This window comes from Arachis hypogaea, chromosome 19, assembly GCF_003086295.3.
Source record: "Arachis hypogaea cultivar Tifrunner chromosome 19, arahy.Tifrunner.gnm2.J5K5, whole genome shotgun sequence".
Classification (NCBI taxonomy): domain Eukaryota; kingdom Viridiplantae; phylum Streptophyta; class Magnoliopsida; order Fabales; family Fabaceae; genus Arachis; species Arachis hypogaea.
This window is the reverse complement of record NC_092054.1, coordinates 136449089-136470294: the sequence shown is the minus strand read 5'-3', so window position 1 is coordinate 136470294 and position 21206 is coordinate 136449089. Positions and strand designations below refer to the sequence as shown.

The 21206-nt window shown below is 31.4% G+C and overlaps 3 protein-coding genes and 1 long non-coding RNA gene across 4 annotated transcripts; 1 reads left to right on the top strand and 3 right to left on the bottom strand.

Moving 5' to 3' along the window:
- Window positions 1-329: 329 nt before the first annotated feature.
- On the bottom strand, window positions 330-3154 carry LOC112779578 (uncharacterized). The gene is made up of 4 exons (XR_003190768.3): window positions 1829-3154; window positions 1535-1593; window positions 1009-1091; window positions 330-690 (listed from the first exon to the last, which is right to left on the bottom strand). It is a non-coding gene; the product is annotated as an uncharacterized lncRNA (long non-coding RNA).
- Window positions 3155-5699: 2545 nt separating this feature from the next.
- On the bottom strand, window positions 5700-7360 carry LOC112779940 (uncharacterized). The gene has a single exon (XM_025824289.3). The coding sequence runs from the start codon at window positions 7185-7187 to the stop codon at window positions 5985-5987; it is 1203 nt and encodes a 400-aa protein (XP_025680074.1). The 5' UTR covers window positions 7188-7360; the 3' UTR covers window positions 5700-5984.
- Window positions 7361-11402: 4042 nt separating this feature from the next.
- Window positions 11403-14684, top strand: LOC112779258 (uncharacterized). Its single transcript, XM_025823507.3, has 10 exons — window positions 11403-11605; window positions 11762-11894; window positions 12305-12365; window positions 12492-12624; window positions 12715-12838; window positions 12975-13031; window positions 13125-13221; window positions 13415-13622; window positions 14009-14069; window positions 14192-14684. The coding sequence occupies exons 1-10, from the start codon at window positions 11505-11507 to the stop codon at window positions 14252-14254; spliced, it is 1038 nt and encodes a 345-aa protein (XP_025679292.1). The 5' UTR covers window positions 11403-11504; the 3' UTR covers window positions 14255-14684.
- Window positions 14685-15297: 613 nt separating this feature from the next.
- Window positions 15298-18914, bottom strand: LOC112775111 (uncharacterized). The gene is made up of 4 exons (XM_025818579.3): window positions 18040-18914; window positions 17542-17694; window positions 16656-17312; window positions 15298-16540 (listed from the first exon to the last, which is right to left on the bottom strand). Exons 1-4 carry the CDS (start codon window positions 18433-18435, stop codon window positions 15638-15640), a joined length of 2109 nt encoding a protein of 702 aa, XP_025674364.1. The 5' UTR covers window positions 18436-18914; the 3' UTR covers window positions 15298-15637.
- Window positions 18915-21206: the final 2292 nt, after the last annotated feature.

Genomic DNA, 21206 nt, shown 5'->3' with positions numbered 1-21206 from the left:
TTCAATTAGGTCCCTATACTTTTTTTCCTTTTAATCAGGTCCCTATACGTTAATTTTTTTTTCAATTTAGTCCCTATTAACGTTAAACGTCAAAAAAATGTTAGTAAATTGTGAAATTACTTTTATACCCTTAGGGACCTAATTGAAAAGAAAAAAAATATAAGGATTTAATTGAAAATTCGGTGAAACTATAAATATTCAATAAAAAATATTCCTATAATCCCTAATCAATGATTCATTATGTTAAACAAATAATTTTTTTATTAAAATTTCATAATAATAAAAAATTAATATCCATAAATAAAATATTATATAACTCATAAACAAAATCTTAAAAATATACTTTTTATTATGCTTTCGCTCGTTTTCTAACATATAAGGCATACAAAATGTTGCTATTTCTACTCTGAATTAAATAAAACAATGTAAAACAATGAGGCATATAAAGTCCATTTCTTTTTGCCTCAAGCTTCTCACATAATCTTGGATTTAAAAAGTCTCAAATCGTCTGCAGATTTCACATGATTTAGATTGCTCCTTAGAATATTGTAAGGTTGGCAAGCTGAAATCAGAATATTTCTCTGATAACGTTCTTGTCACAGCTACTCTTGATAGTGTCTGTTTAGCTCTTGGCATTGGCTGAGAACCAGCACCATTCCTCCCACTTAAAGCATCCAACTTCAATAAATTCTGTAAATAAGAACTAGTATATATGACTTCCTGTTGTCAATAAGAAGCACAAGATAGCTTGCCTGATATATGGAAGTTGAGAAAGGTAGAAGTATATATGGAAGTTGAGAAAGGCACAATAATAAGATAATGAAAATTATCCATCTATAAATATTCCAGAAACCATTTTTCCTATCTGTGATGAAAAAAAGCTCACCTGCATATTAAAATAACCTAAAGCAATAAGAATCATGCGTCAATGTCTAATGAAATCATAACTTGATGATATTAAGAAAATATCTTCGTTTAGAGATTAAAGAAGATGCCAAATTTATATACCATCAGGGGACCACGTAGGCTCAGTTAGAGATTCCACAAGTGAAGGATCACTCCAAGCAACACAGATGCGCTTGTGGATCTCTCTGTATGGAACATTAAGATAATTAAACTCCAAATTGAAAAATAACATATACAAATATCCCAAATCAGTAACTCTAACTATCATCAGTACTTGAAAGCCAGATCCAATACACAAAATAAGAGCATAAATGGATAGTTAAAAAGAAAAAATCTTTTAGAGGGACTAAAATTTTTTTATAAGCTTGTATCTAAACAATGAATCAACGTAAGGAACAGTATATTAAATAGAAACTATCAACTATTGAGTTTCATTCCACCTCATTCATAATTAATTCCTTTGTGGTACTATATATTAGCAGACAAAAAAATGCTATGACAAATTAATGCAGCAATGCTTGAAAGATTCAATATGGCATGGCATGCAGATGCCACTTTCAAACACCAATTATTATATAGAGAAAATTAGTTAAAAAAATGACAAGAAAAAAGGCTAGAGATTCAAAACCTTGAGAGAATGGTCAAGTCTCCCTGTCAGAGCCAACAATAGTGTTGTTTTGCCACTTCCTGGAGGTGGAGGGCCAAGCAATAAGGTCATCCCGAAAGAGAATCAAGCATTGAAAACAAATCACTAGTACAATCATGTTATGAATTATGTTATTGAATACTGATCATCAAACCCTAAATAGAAACAAACAATAAACAAGTATTCAAGTAATCATGAAGTAAAACATATGCAATTGAAGACAGACTCAAATTTCTTTACAATCATGATGCTGAAAAGTGAAAACTAATATCATACCTGGTCCTGGGCTCTGTCTGAAATGCAATAACCAAGGCCAACCCCCAAGTCCCTGCATCCAACCTAGTCCTAGGCTCTGTCTGAAATGGAAGCCATGGGAGCAGGCGCGAGATAGCGAAACTAGGCGCGAGGGACGGAGCGGCGGTGTGGTGAGGAGGGACGGAGGCACGGCGCGGCGAGGCGAGGGAAGCATGGAAGAACGGAGGCACGGAGGCACGTAGGTGAGACGCGGCGAGGGAGAGAGGGACAGAGGCACGGCGAAATACAAGGGATGAGTAGAATACAAGGGACGATAGGGACGCCGAGAGGAGGAGGCGCGGCGAGAGGGCACCGTGCGGCAGATCCGGAGAGAGCTTGATGAAGAAGTTAGGGCTAAGGATATGTGAGTGTGGAAGTGAGAAGGGTTTTTTTGGAATTTAAAAAATATAAGAGTGTCTTGCTATCCCAAAAAAAGAGAATATTTGTTTTTTTAAAAGAATATTCTGTTATTTTAGACGTTTTTGTCACGTTAGGGATTTAAGTGAAAAAAAATAATAATATATAGGGACCTAATTGAAAAGAAAAAAAGTATAGGGATCTAATTTAAAATTTCATAAAACTATAAGGACCAACAGAGTAATTAAACCTAAAAATAATAAAGTGAGTATACGTATAGCATGATAATTCAAGCACAAATTAAACAATACTAAATATATGCCCTGAAAAACATAACATTATAAAGCAAGCGACAAAATCCAATGCAAACAAACCCCTAATAATAATTAAATCATCAAACTCAATATTAAAAGACTACTAATTAAGAAAACAGAATGAAATATAAAACCCTAAAAATAAATAACCTAGAACATCCAAAACCCTAAGAGCAAGAGTGGAAGCAGATGAACACTGAAACTAGTCCCAAATGCCACTGCATTATTTTTCTTATTTGAAGAAGGAGGAGGATTGCCAGCAGAACCATTAGAATTACTTGCTGACGGTGGCGGTGGCAGTGGCGGCGTGGGAGGTGGTGGTGCATGAGAAGGCAATGGCGATGGCGACGGCGACGGCGATGAAGACGGAGGTTTGTTGTTATGAGTCCTTTGGTGGACGGAAACGGCGAGCTTCTGGCCAAGACAACAGTAGTTGGCGATGGTGCAAACGAAGAAGAAGGAAGCATTCTGGTTGAGTTGGATGATTGCTGGGCTGCTGTTGAACACTTTGAGAGGCTCCATGGATGTGCAGTGCTCGTACTCGTACTCTGATACCTCCATTAAGTTGTAGAATTTTGGGTCGAAGTTGAATACTGCGTACCCAATAAACATTCATAAATCATGAGTTACGATATTTGCACCACCAAAATTTCTCAAATAATCTTTTCATTAAGTTCTATTCGTGTTTCTCTTTCAATTTCCGTCGATATAGCTTTTAATTTTGTAATTAAATCTTTTTTCTATCAAAATATTAAAAATAAAAAAAAATATTTTTTACACAAATAAAATAATAAAAATTTAATTATAAAATTAAAAATAATATATAAATTCAATTGAAAAAAAAATATAAGAACCTAATTACAAATTTGATAAAATTATAAAGACTAATAGAATAATTAAATTTTTAATTAAGTATATTAAATTATCTAATAATTCTTAGCGATTATTTTTATATCAAGTTATATGTGCTACTTTTATGAACATTTCAACCTTTTGTATACAATAAAAATTTATATGCAATTGTCTTTATACAAAGTTAATAGTCGAAAATCGTTAGATGATTTAACAGATTTAACTAAATTATTATTATCTATCAATTATTAATTATCAACTTTATATAAAGACAAATGCATGTGAATTTTTATCCTTTTATAATTGCTACTTTTGATATTAGAAGTAATCAATAAGAAGCGAATGTAAAGCTTTTCTTTTATATCATAAAAAGAAATATATAAAAAAATTAGATAAAAAGTGGTATAAATATTAGGTTTAATTACTCCGTTGGTCCTTATAGTTTTATGAAATTTTCAATTAGGTCTCTATACTTTTTTTTCTTTTTAATTGGGTCCCTGTACTAATTTTTTTTTTAATTAAGTTCCTCTTAGTAGTAATTGGCTTAATTTTATAGGGACTCAACTAAAAAAAAAGAATTGGTACAGGGACCTAAATAAAAGAAAAAAAAATGTAGGGACCCAATTAAAAAAAAAATTAGTGCAAGGACTCAATTAAAAGAAAAAAAAATATAGGGACCTAATTGAAAATTTTGCGAAACTATAGAGACCAGCAGAGTAATTAAACCTAAATATTATTGTTATTTCTAAAAGTATAGTGTACAATAATACCTGTTTTGCTATGTAAATTGATATAGTAATTCAAATATATATGTTATAAAGGGTGACAAAAGTAGTTTACATGTTTTGGTTAATACTATTGGGATAGCCCAAACCTTTGTTCATCATTGGGATGATTCCGGTTTTGGGTTGAAAATGAAATCTGCTCAACAACAATAATCTTTTAACCTATATACTTTTACATCCAAATTTTTTTGTGGTGCTTTAGATATATTTGATTTGATTCTGTATAATCTATTATGGTGTTAGTTTCTTAAGGGGTATAAATCAATTCAACTTGTGTTCAAAAATACCCAAAAATTAACTATTTACGATCAACTAACTTGTAAACTTCTTAATTTGGAAAACAAAAATTGTTTGTCATTTATCAAATATAAAATACAATTATTATTATTATTATTATTATTTTGGGAACCATATGATGTCAAATATATCATATATGCTAAAGAACAAAATATAATAATAAAATCTTGCAGCTTTTAAGCATTCAAATGACACAAATAAACAATAAAAGCATATATATTCAACAATAATAGTTACTTTCTTTCATACCTTGTATTGTCTTCTTGATGAGGCAAAAAAGCAAAAAAAAAAAAAAAGATTCAAAGATACAAATAAGAAAAGAATTACTGATATAATAGTGGTCCTGTTAAGATTAGATAGAAATAACATATCAAAGCAAAAAAGAAAGCACTAAATATATATAGTCCTCCAAAATTGAAGAACATCAATTTGACATGGCAATTTAATTTTGTACCTAGAGAATCACCAACTCTAAAGAAATGGTTGTGAGACCAATTGGTGTAGTAGGTTGGATAGGGTGGAATAACCCAACCTGCTGAATCTCCAACTATGAATTGAGTATGAGCAGAAGAACAGTGACAATTCATTGCTAAAAGAAGCAGCAATGCTGAAAATGACAGAACAAAACCTTTTTGGTGCTTCAGCAGCATCATCTTCAACTTCTCAGATCAGAGAATGTGACACAATTTTGAGGAACAAAAGAAAGAGATAGGTAAGTTAGAAAAGTATGCATGCAAATTAAACCATATGGAACTCTAACCGTGTGTATGTTTTAATATTAGAAGGATTTAATTCTTTCATTTAATCTGCAACTGTTACTGCGTTATATGAATTAGTGTCCTTACTAATTTCAACACAATTTGGGAATTCATCTGTGGTAATGCCATGAAACTGAAACTGAAAATTAATTATCAGAACATGCTGAATCAGAGATGCAATGTTGCAAATTTTGGACTAGGTAACAACTTTTAATGTTGGTAACTGATATTCAATGTGTAACTGTTCTGTTTCCTTGACTACTTTAATGTGTAACCTTATTTCACTCTTAATTCCATATTGGTTATTAAGAAAATGTTATATAACAGAAAAGTGAACAAACAAAGTAATTTATACTATCAGATAATCAAATACTTATAAATGCCTGATTTTTGGATAAGTAATATTGAGTCCAACATTTTTAATATGTAAATTCAGTATAGTAAAATTTTGTCTAATAAGGAGTTATTAGTTATTACTCTTAAGAATATGTATACCTTTCAACTTGTAATGTAAAAGCCCTTTTTATTAATGGTATGTAGATATAGATATAGATACATTGTAAAGCACACTGAATCTGAAATTTGAACTATTTCAGATTTGTTCCAAGAACCAGAACAAATAGCCATTAAGGTGCCAAATCACCAGCATTGAAACAAATAATGAAAGAATGATCCCAAAAAAAAAAAAAAACAAACAACTTCCCTCAAATCCAGTTACATACAGAAACTATTACTCAAAGATAGAGTACAAATTGTGAACTGATATTCTTACAAACTAAGAGGAGCAATAGGGGCATGTAATCAAGCCATTCTCATTACACTTAGAGCACTGAATCTTCTCTCCATGTTCTTCAATGATTTTGTGGCTTCCATTGCAAATGAAGCAAAGCACAAACCTTATTCCACTACATCCATCACATGGACCATTGGAACAATCTTTAGGGATTCCTTCAAAGATTTGCTTCAATTTCCCTTGTTCATGCAATGTCACAACTTCTTCTGCTCCACCAATGTGCCTTCCTTTAACAAAGAGCCTTGGTGGCACAATTTTGCCACCCAAAGTTTCCCAAAGCTCTTCTTTGAACTCCTTGTGCATTGATATGTCCCTCTCAAAGTACAGAACCTTGAAGCTCTCGAGAAGGAACCGGATCTTTTCGCAGTCCTCGAATGTCTTCCGGATTCCCCTTAGAGTTGTTGTGTAGAAGATCACACAGCTTTCGCCTCCCGGTGGACACTTCTTTTCAAAGCACAACAAAGGATCATCGCCATCACCATTGCCATCGCTGTCGCAATTGCAATTACTAATTTCTTCCACAATGTTGCATGATTTCTCTAAGAGCTCTGCTTCGGCTCTGGCTCTCCTCTGTTCCTCTGTCATCCTAACATATTCCCTCACGGCCTCCTCAAATGCTGCTAGTAGATTTGGGTCGAACAAGCTGCCAGAATTCAAGTCCGGCCTCCGGAACGACGTGACATCAATCTCAGACAATGGAGTTTGGTTTTTTCCATCAAAATCAGATCTTGGCTCAGGTGATCTTGAATCCACCAAAACCCTACTCTGCTTTTTGCTCTGTTTTCGCTCTGTTTCTTCTCTGAACCCATTCTCAGAAATTCCCTTGTGTCCAAATTGGTGATTTGATTTCAACGAGCATGGTCCAATGTTCTCTTTGTTGTCATTGTAATTATCCAAATCTATTTCTTCATCATCATCATCATCTTTTAGGTCTTTCATGAGCTCTGACACATCAATTACCTCTGGTTGTTCTTCCTGATGCACCTTTTTCTGGACAACCACGACCTTCTTGGGAACATTTTCTCGGGAAAGAAAAGGGGAACTTAGGTTGAAAGTTGGAATCTTTTGGAGAAAATCAACGTACCCATCTGATGCTTTCACCTGAAGAATTCGATCATGCCTCAGAGACTCAATTGGCTTGATTGATTTCAGCTTCTTCAGCAATTTTCCTTTCACCCCCTTCATTCTCTGCCTCAGAATCAAAAAATAATAAAAAAGGAGAAATTGAATTTGATTTTGTTGTCTGAACAAATTAGGGTGAAGATTGTAAAAACAAAGCTTAACACTTTCTTCTTCTTTGGGCGCAGTGATAGAGAATAGTAGGGACTCTCAGAGTCTCAGTTCCAACGGCTAGTTAATTTTCAACTTCGTTTTTTGTTTTTTTTTTTATAACAAATTTAAAGCGTTATTAGTGGGTGATGGGTATGCAAGAGCCACACTAGTCTACAACGAAAAGCATGGTACAAAGTTGTTCTCACCAATTAATGAGTGCCACGTGGTAATCTAATTACCTTGGGGTTTTTTTTTATTGTTATTTGTGGTCCCACAATTTTGGGTTATGACTGATGACTAGTGAGGATTAACGTTCATTAATCATGGCTACGGCCTACGTGGGACAAAAATCCTTTTGCTTTTGTTTTTTTTTTCTTCCACTATCATTTCTATCTTTACGGTGTGAGGTGAATGTTAATTCGCTATATATAAAATAGTGAAAATTGATTTGTAGTTATGTTATGTAAAATTTATAGTTAAAATTTATTAAATAATAATTTAATTAAATATATTAATTTATTAATAATTTTTAATTATAATTTTATATAAAATTGATTATATTTAAATTTTTATTTTTATAAATAATCTATTATTACTTATTAGAAATAATAAATAAATTAATAAATTTTTTTTTTTTTACTAAAGATAAGGAGATTCAAACTTGTGATCTCTTAGATGAGTATACAAAGATTCTGCCACTTGAACTATAATTCGTTGGTAAAAAAAATTTAATTTTTATTTATCATTTTTAAAAAGATCAATCTAATGAATAAATGATTAGTTTAAATCATAAATATTATATATAAAGTATAACAAATAAAAAACCTTTGAAAAGTTTAAATAAAAAATATTATGAATGGTTAATATCAATCATTTTTAATAAATTTTATTATAAGATAATTAAATTATTAAAAAATAGGTTCATTTTGTTCGAAATGCTACTAGTGTGTGAGTTGTGCTTGGTTATCGAGAACACAGATATTAGACATCGGTGTGGGACAGGTTTTTTTGAACAATGGCAAGGAGAAATCGGACCATCCGATTTCTTTGTTCTAAAAATAGTTGACCACCAATCGGACAGTCCGAGTTGGTTGGAGGGAGAATTTGAATTTGGCCGGAGCTAATCGGACCGTTCGAGCTGTATATATTCTTTTTTGTTTTGTGAAATTGAACTCGGATGGTTCGGGTTGTTTGCTTAATATTTTTTTAATTCGGACAATACTAATCGGTAGGTCCGATTTAAACATATATATATGTGGGTGTGTGCGTGTAGAACTCGGATGCAACTTTTCAGATCTCCTTCTTCTTGTTCTGTTTGTTCTTCTTCTTCCCCCAACTCCTGCATCTCTCTTATTTCGTATGAACTTAAAAAATCTGATAGTGAAGTTCATATTTATGAGAGTGTGAGAAATGGATGATAGAATTCCGTTAAAAGTATATTATTTGGGTCATATTTTATTACAAACATCTGAAGGAATGAAATTTAGTTGCAAGAATCCGTTAGATATTATTATTCCATTCACAATCTCATTTGAAGAGCTAAAATGTGTGATTTGTGAGAAAATAAATTCTGAGATGTCAAGAAAAATATCATGTATTTTATATAGATATCCCATACTGGTATTTGGTGGATTCGTTCAATTTCAAACCAAATATGTAATCGACGAAGCAAGTATGCAAGAGATATTTTCAATGTATATTGAAACTCACGCTCAGATATCGGTCATTGAGTTGTACATTGAATTCGAACAATCTGAAGCCGCCCGAAATATTGAACGGGAAGATTACAATAGTGATAGTGAGGAAGAGTTTGAAAGCAATTACGAAGTTGTTGCTCTAGACGGAGATGAAGATGAAGGTGACGGGGCAATGGCTCCGAATGTGGCAGACGTCGCACTTCACGTACCTCTGAACACTGTTTTCGTCAATCAACTGTAAACGTTCTTTTAAATCCCGAAGCCACGTCAATTTTATGCAGCTTCCTCTACAGTCGGACTTTGTCGATGCAAACCCAAACTGGTGAAAACACTCACCCTCTAAGGCTTCAAAACTGCTCAACGTGATTCCTGTCACTGGAAGACCATTCGTCGAGAGACCAAGAATAACAGCTACATCCTCCAGTGTCATTGAACACTCACAATCGGAAGGTAAAAGGTGTGTGTGTCTGGGTGCCACCTTTCGACTAAAGCATTTACCAGTGCTTTCTGGCATTGAATTATTCCAATCTGAAAAGCATGATAAAAACTGATAAACCGTAAATGTTTCTCCACATTAGAATGGTATCGATCCAGAGACAGTGGATGGTCACATGTCAACATCCATAAACTCTACAAAAATATAACAGACTATTAGTCAAATCATTAATAATTACTAATTTACTACTAAAATTTAATAATTTTCAAATTAGAGTAACTAATTATAATGGCATGATGCTAAACTTCCTATTAATTATACAATTTAGTAATTACTATATATGAATAAATACAATTAACACAAATAATCTTACTAAATCCAATTTACTTGATAATTAACTACACAATATATATTAATTAAAATCACACAGCTATCACGAATAAAATCCAGTTAAAATAACTAATTTTACTAAATCTAATTTACTAAACTCTCGAATAATAATAATTTAACTTACAAATTTAATCAATACTCCTACAAATTATTTCGAATGCTTCATAATTTTTAAAAATTACGATATTATTATACATATTAATTATTTTAGCCATACTTCTTCCTAAGGTAAGCATTGAATTGTTTCTTACATAATTATTTATTTATTTAGTCATAAATAATTTGTCGGTCAGTAATAATAATTCTTATATCACTAACTACATATTCTAACTTACTATTAATAATAATAACTAATAGATAAATCCACTTCTTATTTAACTAATGTTAAATTTTATTATTAAAATCTCAACTACAATAACATATATATTTATGTCAATTAAAAAGCTAACAACAAACATATATTTAATACTGAAAAATAAATATATTATATTTTACAAAATTTAATTATTAATCAAAATTTTCAATATTATTACAAAAAATTATACACCAATTTAGTTTATTTATTGTTACAAAAAATTATCATAATTCCTAAAATTATAATTTCTAAAATTAATCATAAAAATTAATTAATTAATTATAATTTCTAAAATTATTACAAAAATTTTTTAAAATATTCTCTAGCTAACAATATCTAAACATATATCTCTAACTATTATTTAAACATATATTCCTAAATTTCTAATAATAATGTCATATATATACCTAACTTCAATTTCTAACAACAATACTAAAAAATAAATTTTTAACAAAAATAATTATAATTATAAAATTTGAAAATGTTTAAAAAAATAAACTTACATAATTAAGATGACAGAAATATTTTACAATATAAAGTTTAAGACGATCAATAACTTTAGCTTTGTGTTTTTTTGGCATTGTTTAATTTTTTTCATGCACTTTGAAGAATAAGCTTAAGGAAGAAGAAGAGAGAATAGAAGGGCTATGAGAGTTCAGGGGCACTTTGAAAGTGATCTCGAACTGAGGGAGTGGGAGCAACAAAAGGGTATGTTGAGTTCAGAGGCACCATTCTAGGGAGCTTGGCCTGCGCGACAATGAAGACACAACTTGAACCGTCCGTGTTGTCCCAGCAAATCGAACTGTCTGATCGAGCTTCTCCCTATCGCACCATCCGAGTTCTTCACGCCTGACACCACATCCTGGTAAATCGTACATGCACCTCATATTTGTGGCCTACTCCATTAACGACTCTATATGAAAATTAAAAAGCGTAAAAAATACCGGTATAAGATAAACTTATCTTTATTTAAAATAATTAAAAAATTAATATATCATAATAATATTCGAACATTTTTGAAGCAATAAAAATTTGTTAAAAATTAAACTATTCGATTTAAATTTTTTGGAGTACCAATTTAAGTATTACTAAAAGAAATAAAATTTAAATTTTAATGTGTTTACAATATAAATAATTATATACAATTAAATTCACGTATTTAAATAACATTTTAAATAAAAATTAATTATTTTTATTATATGACAATATATGGTTGATTATTCTAAAAAAAAATTAAAAAAATAATACATGTGATGTGAAATTTGATACCCAAGGGAGTGAAGAATCTGAATTTAAAGAAGCAAAAAAGATGAGTGTGGAGTGAAGAGTGACGAGGAGTGTGTAGCCTTCAAATGAGTTATCGCTTCCAACCGCAACTCCAATCGATTCTTCTCACCACCTTTCGCTCACCTCACTTTCCCTTCTCTTCTTTTTCCCTTCTCAACTCCACAAGGTTCTTTTTTTTTTTCTTCTCTTTCAACAATTTTTCTAATTTCATGTGCAATTCAATTCAATACGAATCAAATTAGTCAAATTCTTATTAATTGGCAAATATATTAGTTATTTTTCTGCTTATTTATTATCTTTGTTGTCGTGTTTTTGCTTAAAGGGAATCATTCTGTTGTGGTAAAGATTTGGAAATGGAGGATGTGAAGTTAGCTTCAGAATTGTTGGTGAGGGATCCTCTTTTGCTGGACAACAAGATTGCTGCAATTCGTTCTGCTGGTCCCCACAAGCTTCAGGTGAAACTGAAACATTCATGTTCTTCTTTTTATTTATTTATTTATTTTTTAATGTTTTTTACTTGGTTGAACTTGAACCAAAGACTTGCATGTTGTATTGTATATTCCATAGGTACTCAGTGTTTTACAAAATTGGCACCTGTGAAAAAATGGGTAAATTACATTAATCCCACGTGAGATTTGGTTATTAGGGTTTGATTCATAGGAATTCAGTAATGTTATACTTTACAAAGTACAAGGGTACTTAAGTGTAGTGTTACCTAAATCTCAGAATGTATGCTTTTAGAAATAGAGGGAGTCTAGTTGAATTTCATCGAATCGTATCTCGGGAGAATGTAAGTTATTTATTTTTTATAGTTTTCTTGCACATGTTTCTGTTTTTATGATTGTATTCAGATTGTTGATATCAGGTGATTGCTGATTTTGATGCCACATTAACAAAGTTTTGGATTAATGGAACTCGTGGGCAAAGTATGTTCCCTGAACAATTTATTTATTTATACTTTTTTATGTTAATTATGATGGAAAAAACTCAAAAAGAAAAATATATTTTTTTAGTAGGATTTTCCGGTTTATATCTAATAGAATCACTTTTAGGCAGTCATGGCCTTTTGAAGCAAGGTAATCCGGAATACGATGAGAAAAGGCAGCGGTTATATGAACATTATCATCCATTAGAATTTTCGCCAACTATTGGACTTGAAGAGAAAACGAAGCTCATGGAAGAGTGGTATGTCACTGTTTCTGAATGGTGGAGATATAAGCTCTAACCTGAAGAACATTAATGCCAGCTGCTGAAACTCTTATTCTGGTGCACCAGGTGGGGAAAAACACATGGTCTTCTCGTTGAGGGAGGACTTACATTCGAATCGATAAGACAATCGGTTGCTGATGCCAACATTGCTTTTAGGGAAGGTGTTGGTGAACTCTTTGAATATTTGGAGGTATATTTCTCATCCTTTTTCCAAAAGCATCTAGTGTGAAGTGCTGAAGTTCTGAGTTTTTCAATATGTTGACGGAATAAGACATGTGAAATAATTTCTGATACCGGTTCCTGTTTTCGGTTATTATAAATTTCAGGAAAGAGACATTCCTGTGTTGATATTCTCCGCAGGACTTGCTGATATCATTGAAGAGGTCTTAAGCTTGTGTTCTGGACTATCTGTGTCTGTTATTGTTTGTGTTTCTGAATTGCAATGTGTTGCTATTTTTTTCTTCCTGATATAACAGGTTTTAAGGCAGAAACTTCATAGATCCTTCAAAAATGTGAAGATAGTATCCAATAGGATGGTATTTGATAATGATGGTCACCTTGTATCTTTTAAAGGTGATTGGTTATACGTACTTGAAATTAATATGTTGGGTTCTTTCTTTATACAAATTGATATCACATTAAACCAATTTATTATCTTATATAATGAAAATATGAAATGCGTACGAAGCTTCTAAGGGATGATTTGGATGAGCGTATTTGCTTCATAGAATCATTTCTTACTTTTTGTTGCAAATTCCAAATTCAGGGAAAGTGATTCACAGCTTAAATAAAAATGAGCATGCTCTTGACATGGCTGCGCCTCTCCACGAGCAATTGGGCGATACAGATGATCAAACTGCTGACAATGCTTCGGTCAAGAAGAGAACCAATGTTCTCCTTCTTGGTGATCACCTTGGAGACCTGGGAATGTCTGATGGCTTGAATTATGAGACACGGATATCCGTGGGATTCTTGTAAGTTAAAACTTTACTTTGCCGCAATTGATATATTCTGACTGCCAGGTTATGAATGATGCTTGAGCTCTCTATATTTAGTTATTGAGTAGTTGGTGACAATTTGTAAAACCATATGAATAAGTATATCAAAGTTTTTTAGGGATACAATGAAATCGTTTACTTCATAGGCGATGCCGTCTAGTGCGAAAGGAGTTTGTTCTTGTTGATGCTGTTTGTGTTTCTTTGCGCGCTGTTTGAAGAGAATGATTATTCCTCTTTTCTCTTTTCTAATCCATCTTCGGAAAACTTCCGTTTTAGTCTAGTCAATAGGTATGCATAGATTGAAAGGAAACTGGATATTACTGATATACGAGATAAGTAATGATATGAAATTACTGTTGCAGGAACCACAACATTGAGAACTCACTTAGCATCTATCAAGAAGCTTTTGATGTTGTTCTTGTGGTAAGTAAACTCTCTTTACATTCTTGGTTCCTTCCAATTTGTATGAGAGCAATCAATGCCTATTATTTATTGTTGACTTCTACAAATTATAATAATTGTAACTTGAAAATTATTTGCTGCAGAATGATGCACCTATGTGGGGAGTAATCAAGCTGGTTTCTCAGATGTGTTCAACTGAGAGCTGATTATTAATTTTTCAAGTAACTGTAAGCTTCCTTATAAATTATGAAATTAAGGCAATTCTTTTGGTGTCTAAAAAATAATTGCCTTAATTTCATAATTTATAAAGAGGCTGCTAAAAGATTAAGGCAATGCTTTTGCAATCATGGGAGATGAAGTATTTATTTTGGTTACTTCTCCTCCTAATAAATTAAATGAGCTTTTCTAGAAATTAAATTGATTACCATTCATCTAACAACATGTATTGATCTCAAAGTTTCCAGTTATATACTTCACTTAATGATAAATACATTAAACAATGAAATATAGACAATCTGATGCAAAGCATCTCACATTATGTAATATGTAGAGTCTTTGAAAGGATTACATCCAAAGAGTGTAGAGCATAATGTATGCAGTCTAACTTAATGCAAGTTTCTGATTCACTATTTATAATTTTAAGGTCACATAAAGACAACTTAATTGTTGTTTCAACGCACTCTTTAAATGAAATATAATTACACTAAAATAAAGTGTGAGTAAAATTTCTCCCATTTTTACTCCAATAAAACATACCCTTATTGGCTTTGTTTATTTATGCATGAGCTAGCAGCATATACTAGAGAATACTATGTTAAGGTCAAGTTATATGTTACAACCTATGTTTTTAACAAGGTGAAGCACATTTTTAAGAGTCAAATATTATACATGTCTTGTATCAAATTGATTCTTAAGGTATTTAAAAGGGAAATGTATGACGAAAGTTGTTATCGCCATCGGAAACACCTTCCAAGCTTTTTAAAATTACTTTTCAATTTTTTTTCTTAAATATGAGAGTATTTATCATTTCATTTTCAAATAATTATTTCCTCAAATTAAATATTATGTTTTATTATAAAAAGATATAAATAAGACTTAAATAGCTGGACCCGAATTGCAAATGGAGGGAAATGTGATATCTCAGTAACTGTTGAGACAAAGAGTGTTGAATTCCAAATTGAAAATCTTAGATTAACATATATATAATAATCAACATTATTGATCAGAAGGCCCAGCCATGAAAATTCAAGAAAAATACCAAATCTTCAGCTCAGCTTAAATAACTCAAGTGTATTTTAGTAAGTTGTGTAAAACAATCTCATGGAAAAAACAATATTAGTAACTAACTATGAAATATCTCTAGAATTGCACCAAGCAATTGTTGATGCACCATCTTTTTTTTTCTCTGCACTTGAATCAAGACCCTATTACTTCAAATCCAGTTAATCTAGTTCGAAAAACTATAACTGTCTCTCTGAGTATAACTGTTTTTTCCTTCTCCAAGACTCGAAGTCTCTTGGTGGAAAAATGACAAACTTGCCTACTATTCAACTAAGCCAGTGTTGGTTTGTTGATGCATGATCTGCATTTTACTGTTGCTTCAATTGAGTATAATAGAATTCAATCTGTAACCTATGGTGAAGAGGCTTTGAAGGTTTCAAGCCTTTCTTGACCTCAAGCTGCACTCCCCTTACAGTTATGGCAGCCAAAAATCTTTTGATATATTCTTTGCATGATTCTTTGCCTCTACATATAATCTCATTCAACTCTTGATTTTCTTTGGCCATTAATTTCTCAATTGTTGAGGAAGCATCAAATTTCAATATGTATGCTTGTTTGCATCCCTCATATAATCTCTCCCCTAAAGTATCAATGATGTAATAAGCATCTTGCTCAACCTTTAGTACAAAGAAATGATCATTCCAACCTACAATGTAGACCAAAGGATCATCATTTATGTTCAATTTTGATGCAGAAAATTTTATTTCTTCCCATATTCTATCGAAGGACATAGCACCTTGAAGGAATTCAAAGCCTCCACTCTTAGTTGTTCCCTCTTCTGGAATGAAGAATCCAACAAAGGATTTTTCTGGCAGCACGAAAATTGAACTGATTTTGGCCTGAAGAACAGTGTCAAGGTCCAAGTGTTTGTCAGGAAATTTTTTCATGTGTTCCTTTTTCTCACAGAGAATTCTCCATTCTAATGATCCATCTTTAATAAGGCTATCAAATTGACACTTAATGGGGATTTCGACTCGGTTTGCTTTTAGCCAATCAGCAATCACAGCAACCAGGACCGCGCATGCGCCTTCCCCACCAGACTGTTTGCTCCTTTGATCAAATGAAGCAAAGAAGACTTGTGTATGGAGCTTTGTTCGTTTGTCTCGGCTGATGAACTCCTTGCACTCCCAACCTCCAACCATAAAATTGTTACCCTCGAATTCAGGAACAAACGATTGCCTTGTGGCGATAGTTTCTTCTATTTTATGCCACTACAGGAAACATACACACTAAAAGTTGATTTTCAAAGGTTGCTTGAAACACAAGTAACCATGTAATAAATGGTTTTTGAAACAGAATTTGTAAAACTATGCACATGACACATACCTTGACAGTATACCCATCAGAAAAGCTAAGTTGGCGGCGATCATAATCAATATCATCTCCGCCCACTTCTCCATTATCCCTTTTCAGAAGTAGCTCCCCTTTTTTCACCTTCAAATATTTAAATTTCAGTTTCTTTTTCCTCCAAGAAATGATTCTATTCCTCGAACCATGACACTCTATCTGATCAAGTGTATTGTAATTCTCAACATGTGCTACTCCAAAATCATCTTCACCATTGAAAAATGAACTTAGACAAGGTGATCCTCCTACAAAATTTACGGAGTCTAATGTCCCATAACCCAATGAAGAACATCTAACATATGAACCTTCTTTGTTCTTATCATGCAAATCAATGGCAGAATCATTATCTAATGAATCTGTGTCGGATCTATATCTATGTTCGGAATCTTCGCTTCTGTTGGAACTCGTAACATCATTTCCTTCATCTTTTGAGTTTCCCTTCTTAGCTTTCACAGTAGATACATACTCAGCAAAGATTTTTACTCTTCTTAGACCTACTTTAAGTGTAGAAGGTTCGTTTCTACTCGTTGAGGGAGATTCTGGAGAAGATGGCAAAGAAGGAACATGCTCCATCGATCGATGCTCCGCATCCAAATACTCTTTAAGTGTCTCCAATTTCAGTAATCTGAGGGATACCTGTTAAACAGAAATCAAGTTTGATGCAATGAGAAACACGAAACTAGTCAGACGACAGATTATGAGTTTATGACCTAAACCTTTAAAGTAATAGGCCAATAAGGTTATATATCTATGAATTTAATTTTTATGCATTATCAGTATAAAAGATATATGAGATAGTTTACTTGAAATTTCAACAATTAAAGGGCATCACAAGGAGAAAAAGAAGGAACAAAAAGAAACTTACACAAAGTGAGAGACTAGTACTAGTGGTGCCAGGAACATTCAAAGGAATTAGAATTTCAGTCTTTTTATCCACAGCTGCAGGCATGTGTTTGGCTAAGTCTACTGATGCAACTCCAATTACAGAGGCCATTGTTTTGGGCCCTTTGTTATAAACCTAATTCAGTACAAAAAGAAAGAATCCATAAGAACAAGGAAATAACATTGAATCTAAAAGGATCCATAAGAACAAGGAAATAAAATTGAACCTAAGTTATTCATTCTCAAAATATAGTTCTTTCTGGCCACAAATAAGAAACATGGCTTATTGCAAATAATATTGATGTTTGGTAAAAAGAAAAAAAGAAATTCATTTGTATCAAATAAATGTGAATGCATGACTATAAATGTCTTTAAAACAAGTATTAAATATATACTGCAGAAACATGCAAATATTTCCCACACCCAAAAATCAAATAGAAGAAAGAATGGATATTATCATGGATTTGTTATAGAGACTCACATTGGAGACAGTGAACATAACTTCCCATGGATGAAACATGTCATGGTCCTTGTAACCATTAAAGGTGCAAACATTTCTAAACTCCTGGTTCCATTGAACCACTCCTTCACCTTCACCTTCACCTTCACCTTCACCACCAATTAGAGCAACAACACTGGTGAAGCTTCTCTTCATGGAGGCCCCAAGGGACCTCAAGGATACACTACCCTTCTTCTGGCCCTTCCATTTGATCTCAACCACCAATGATCCCAACTCCTCATGAGCCTTCTTCTTCAACTTCTTCACCAAGCTTGATGTTCCTTCAAGCCTTTGTACAATCACAATTGCCTCAAACTTCTTGGGCCATAGATGTTGTGGCCATGGAGGCCATCTCATATTCATCTTCATCACCCCCATTATCAATTAGCCTTTCAAGAAATGACTATTGAAAAGTGAAAACCAATGGCAAGTAAGTATAGTAGTTGAGTAAAGTTGACACAGGACTATTGTCAAACAGTTAATGGGAGTGATAACTTGCATTGTTTTTGAAAGTCAGTTGAAAACTTTATAAAGGAGTGAAAGTTTTTTTGAGGGTACAAACAATGATGGGGCTTTGGAATTTGGAATATGATATGAAATATTTTGTTTTTTTTTTCTTTTTTTTTTTTTACTAATTCAAATTTTGGGTGGAAAAAGGAGAGCCACAGTGACAAGTACAAGATTCTGAAAATCCAAGGTGGAGGGTGGACTTTGTTGTTCATGTTACAGTTGGAAAATTGAAATGTGGTGTGCCGGCCAGGCCTCAAACAATGTAAATGTACACTTAATTCCAATGTTGTACTACTTTAACTTCTACTACTCTTTCAGGTTTTTTACATATCTTGGCTCTTGCTGTGTAAGACCCCAAAAGCAAAAAGACAGCACCCTTTGCTGTTCCTTGCCAGTTATATAATACCAGTCTTAGACCATCTCCAGTAGGAACTCATCACAATTTCTGTTTATGGCCCACCTGTCATAAAAAGTAACTCCACATCAGCTTTTGCGTCATAAACAATAAATAGGAACTCAAAGCATCTCTCTCTTCTCCATTAGGAGGAACTAACTTTAGTCCCTATTGTGGTCCCAGTTAATTAATTAATTAAAATACTTAAAATTAATATAATTAATTTTTTTCAATAATATTATTTAAATTTATAAATTTAAAAATAATTCATTATTAAAAGATATTAATATTAAATAAATTCATATATAATAATAATACACAATATATAATTCGAGATTATACTAATTTATAATTTTGTGTTTATAACTGCTAATTTTAATAATATCATTAGCATTTTAAATTTTAAAAATAAAAATAACCAACTCAACTAAAAATTATTTTATAAGGTATAAAAATTAAATTTATTTTTTAATGTAAGTAAATTTAATTAATTATAATTTAATATAATAATATAAATAATATTCAATATTAATTATAATATAAATAATTAATATAAATTATTAATTAAATAAAAATATAATTATTTAATATAATTTTTATTATAATTATTACTAATTTAATTATTATTTAATTATTTAATTATTTCAGATTTTATATTATTATTTTTTTATAATAACTTGCCAAATGGTAAGTTGTTATTGGTTAATTTGAGTCCCTGTTTAGAGGGACTCTCTTACCTTGATCCTTGTGCGGGAACTCACTCCTTCTCTCCTCCAATGGTTAGAGTTCCTATATGTCAGAAAAAAGTCAAAGAGGAACTCACCATTGGAGATGCTCTTACAACTCGTCATTTTTAGTATTCCAAATAGATCTGATAATAATACTACCCTTATCTGCGGTATGCAATTCAATCTAATTTGTCCGGATAGGGTTGACAATTCGACCAGACAGCGAATTAGATTTAGACTTTTCTATTTGATTTCTATTTGATCTATTTAGATTTTTCTATTTGATCTATTTATATTTTTGATATATTATAATCGATAGTTAAAAATTATTAACATACATGATGAAGTTAATAGAGATTGAATTCACATATTTTTTTTTTTATAATTTTAACATAAATTTTATTATTTTTTGTTATTTTAAATTTTAATATAGACTTAATTTTATCTTTTTTATTTTATTAGTATGTTTGTGAAACATGAAACAATTAAATATTGTTTTTATTAGAAAAAAATTTGATTTATTGTTGATAGGATTGGATTTGAAACTTTAAGGTGTGAGTAGAGTTAGGATAAAAAAATTTCTCAATCTGTGAGTAGAATAAAGTTAAATTGTTAAGAAAACTTAAATTCATTGTATTAGGATGGAGTCTAAACCATTTTCTATCCTACCCATTGTCAATTTTCTGCAAATAGTTTAACATGTTTACCTAAACAAATCAACTTGAATTCAAATCTTGCTTTACGCATGCAATAATCTATTGACCAGCGATAGAGCCTCAAATAAAGCTTAGATCCGCAATGGATTAGTCTTTGATCTGTCGAATTAAAAAATATCGTAAACAATACAAAAAAAAACATAAAATTAAACATATTTAACTAAACTATCTAATAATTTACAATATAATCTTTACATAAAAATATCTACACTAAAATAGTAACCATGAAAATTATGTATTGCACATTCACTAAGTTTTTATTTTTAAAGTAAAATGACAATTAGGTTTTTAGAAATTTTGATTTTGTATTAATTAGTCTATGAAAAAAAGTATTAATTTGGTCCTTCTCCAATATAGTAAAAGTGGACACATGATGTTTTTCTATCAATTTATTAACTAAAATTTAATAGTGATGCTTATATGTAACATTAGCTACTCTGATATGTCTATTTATGAAAGATAATAATGTAGATAATAATTTTTTAAGCAAAACTTCACTTGTTTTGATTTGTGCTAAATAGAGAGCAATTAATAAAGGACATATAAAAACTCAAAAAATAATAAATATTTTACTGTCCAAAATTATATCGTTTTTATGTTTATGTGACAGTAACGAAACATGCACCACTATAAATAACGAAATATATGAACAATTTCATTTTATTTCGTACTATTCATTGACATATTTATTGACAGAAAAACATACGTGTCCACTATTTACTATCATAAAAAATTAAATTAATATATTTTTTAAAAAATTAATTAGTCCAAAATCAAAATTTTTAAAAATTTAATTATTTT

Bases quoted from the DNA above. Each gene is read 5' to 3' on its own strand.
- LOC112779940 (XM_025824289.3), bottom strand. From the start codon at position 7,187: ATGAAGGGGGTGAAAGGAAAATTGCTGAAGAAGCTGAAATCAATCAAG.
- LOC112779258 (XM_025823507.3), top strand. From the start codon at position 11,505: ATGAGTTATCGCTTCCAACCGCAACTCCAATCGATTCTTCTCACCACC. The intron at 13,032-13,124 runs GTCTTAAGCTTG...CTGATATAACAG, and splicing joins TTGCTGATATCATTGAAGAG to GTTTTAAGGCAGAAACTTCA. The intron at 13,623-14,008 runs GTAAGTTAAAAC...TTACTGTTGCAG, and splicing joins CGGATATCCGTGGGATTCTT to GAACCACAACATTGAGAACT.
- LOC112775111 (XM_025818579.3), bottom strand. From the start codon at position 18,435: ATGGGGGTGATGAAGATGAATATGAGATGGCCTCCATGGCCACAACAT. The intron at 17,695-18,039 runs GTGAGTCTCTAT...GTACTGAATTAG, and splicing joins TTATGTTCACTGTCTCCAAT to GTTTATAACAAAGGGCCCAA. The intron at 17,313-17,541 runs GTAAGTTTCTTT...TCTGTTTAACAG, and splicing joins GTACTAGTCTCTCACTTTGT to GTATCCCTCAGATTACTGAA.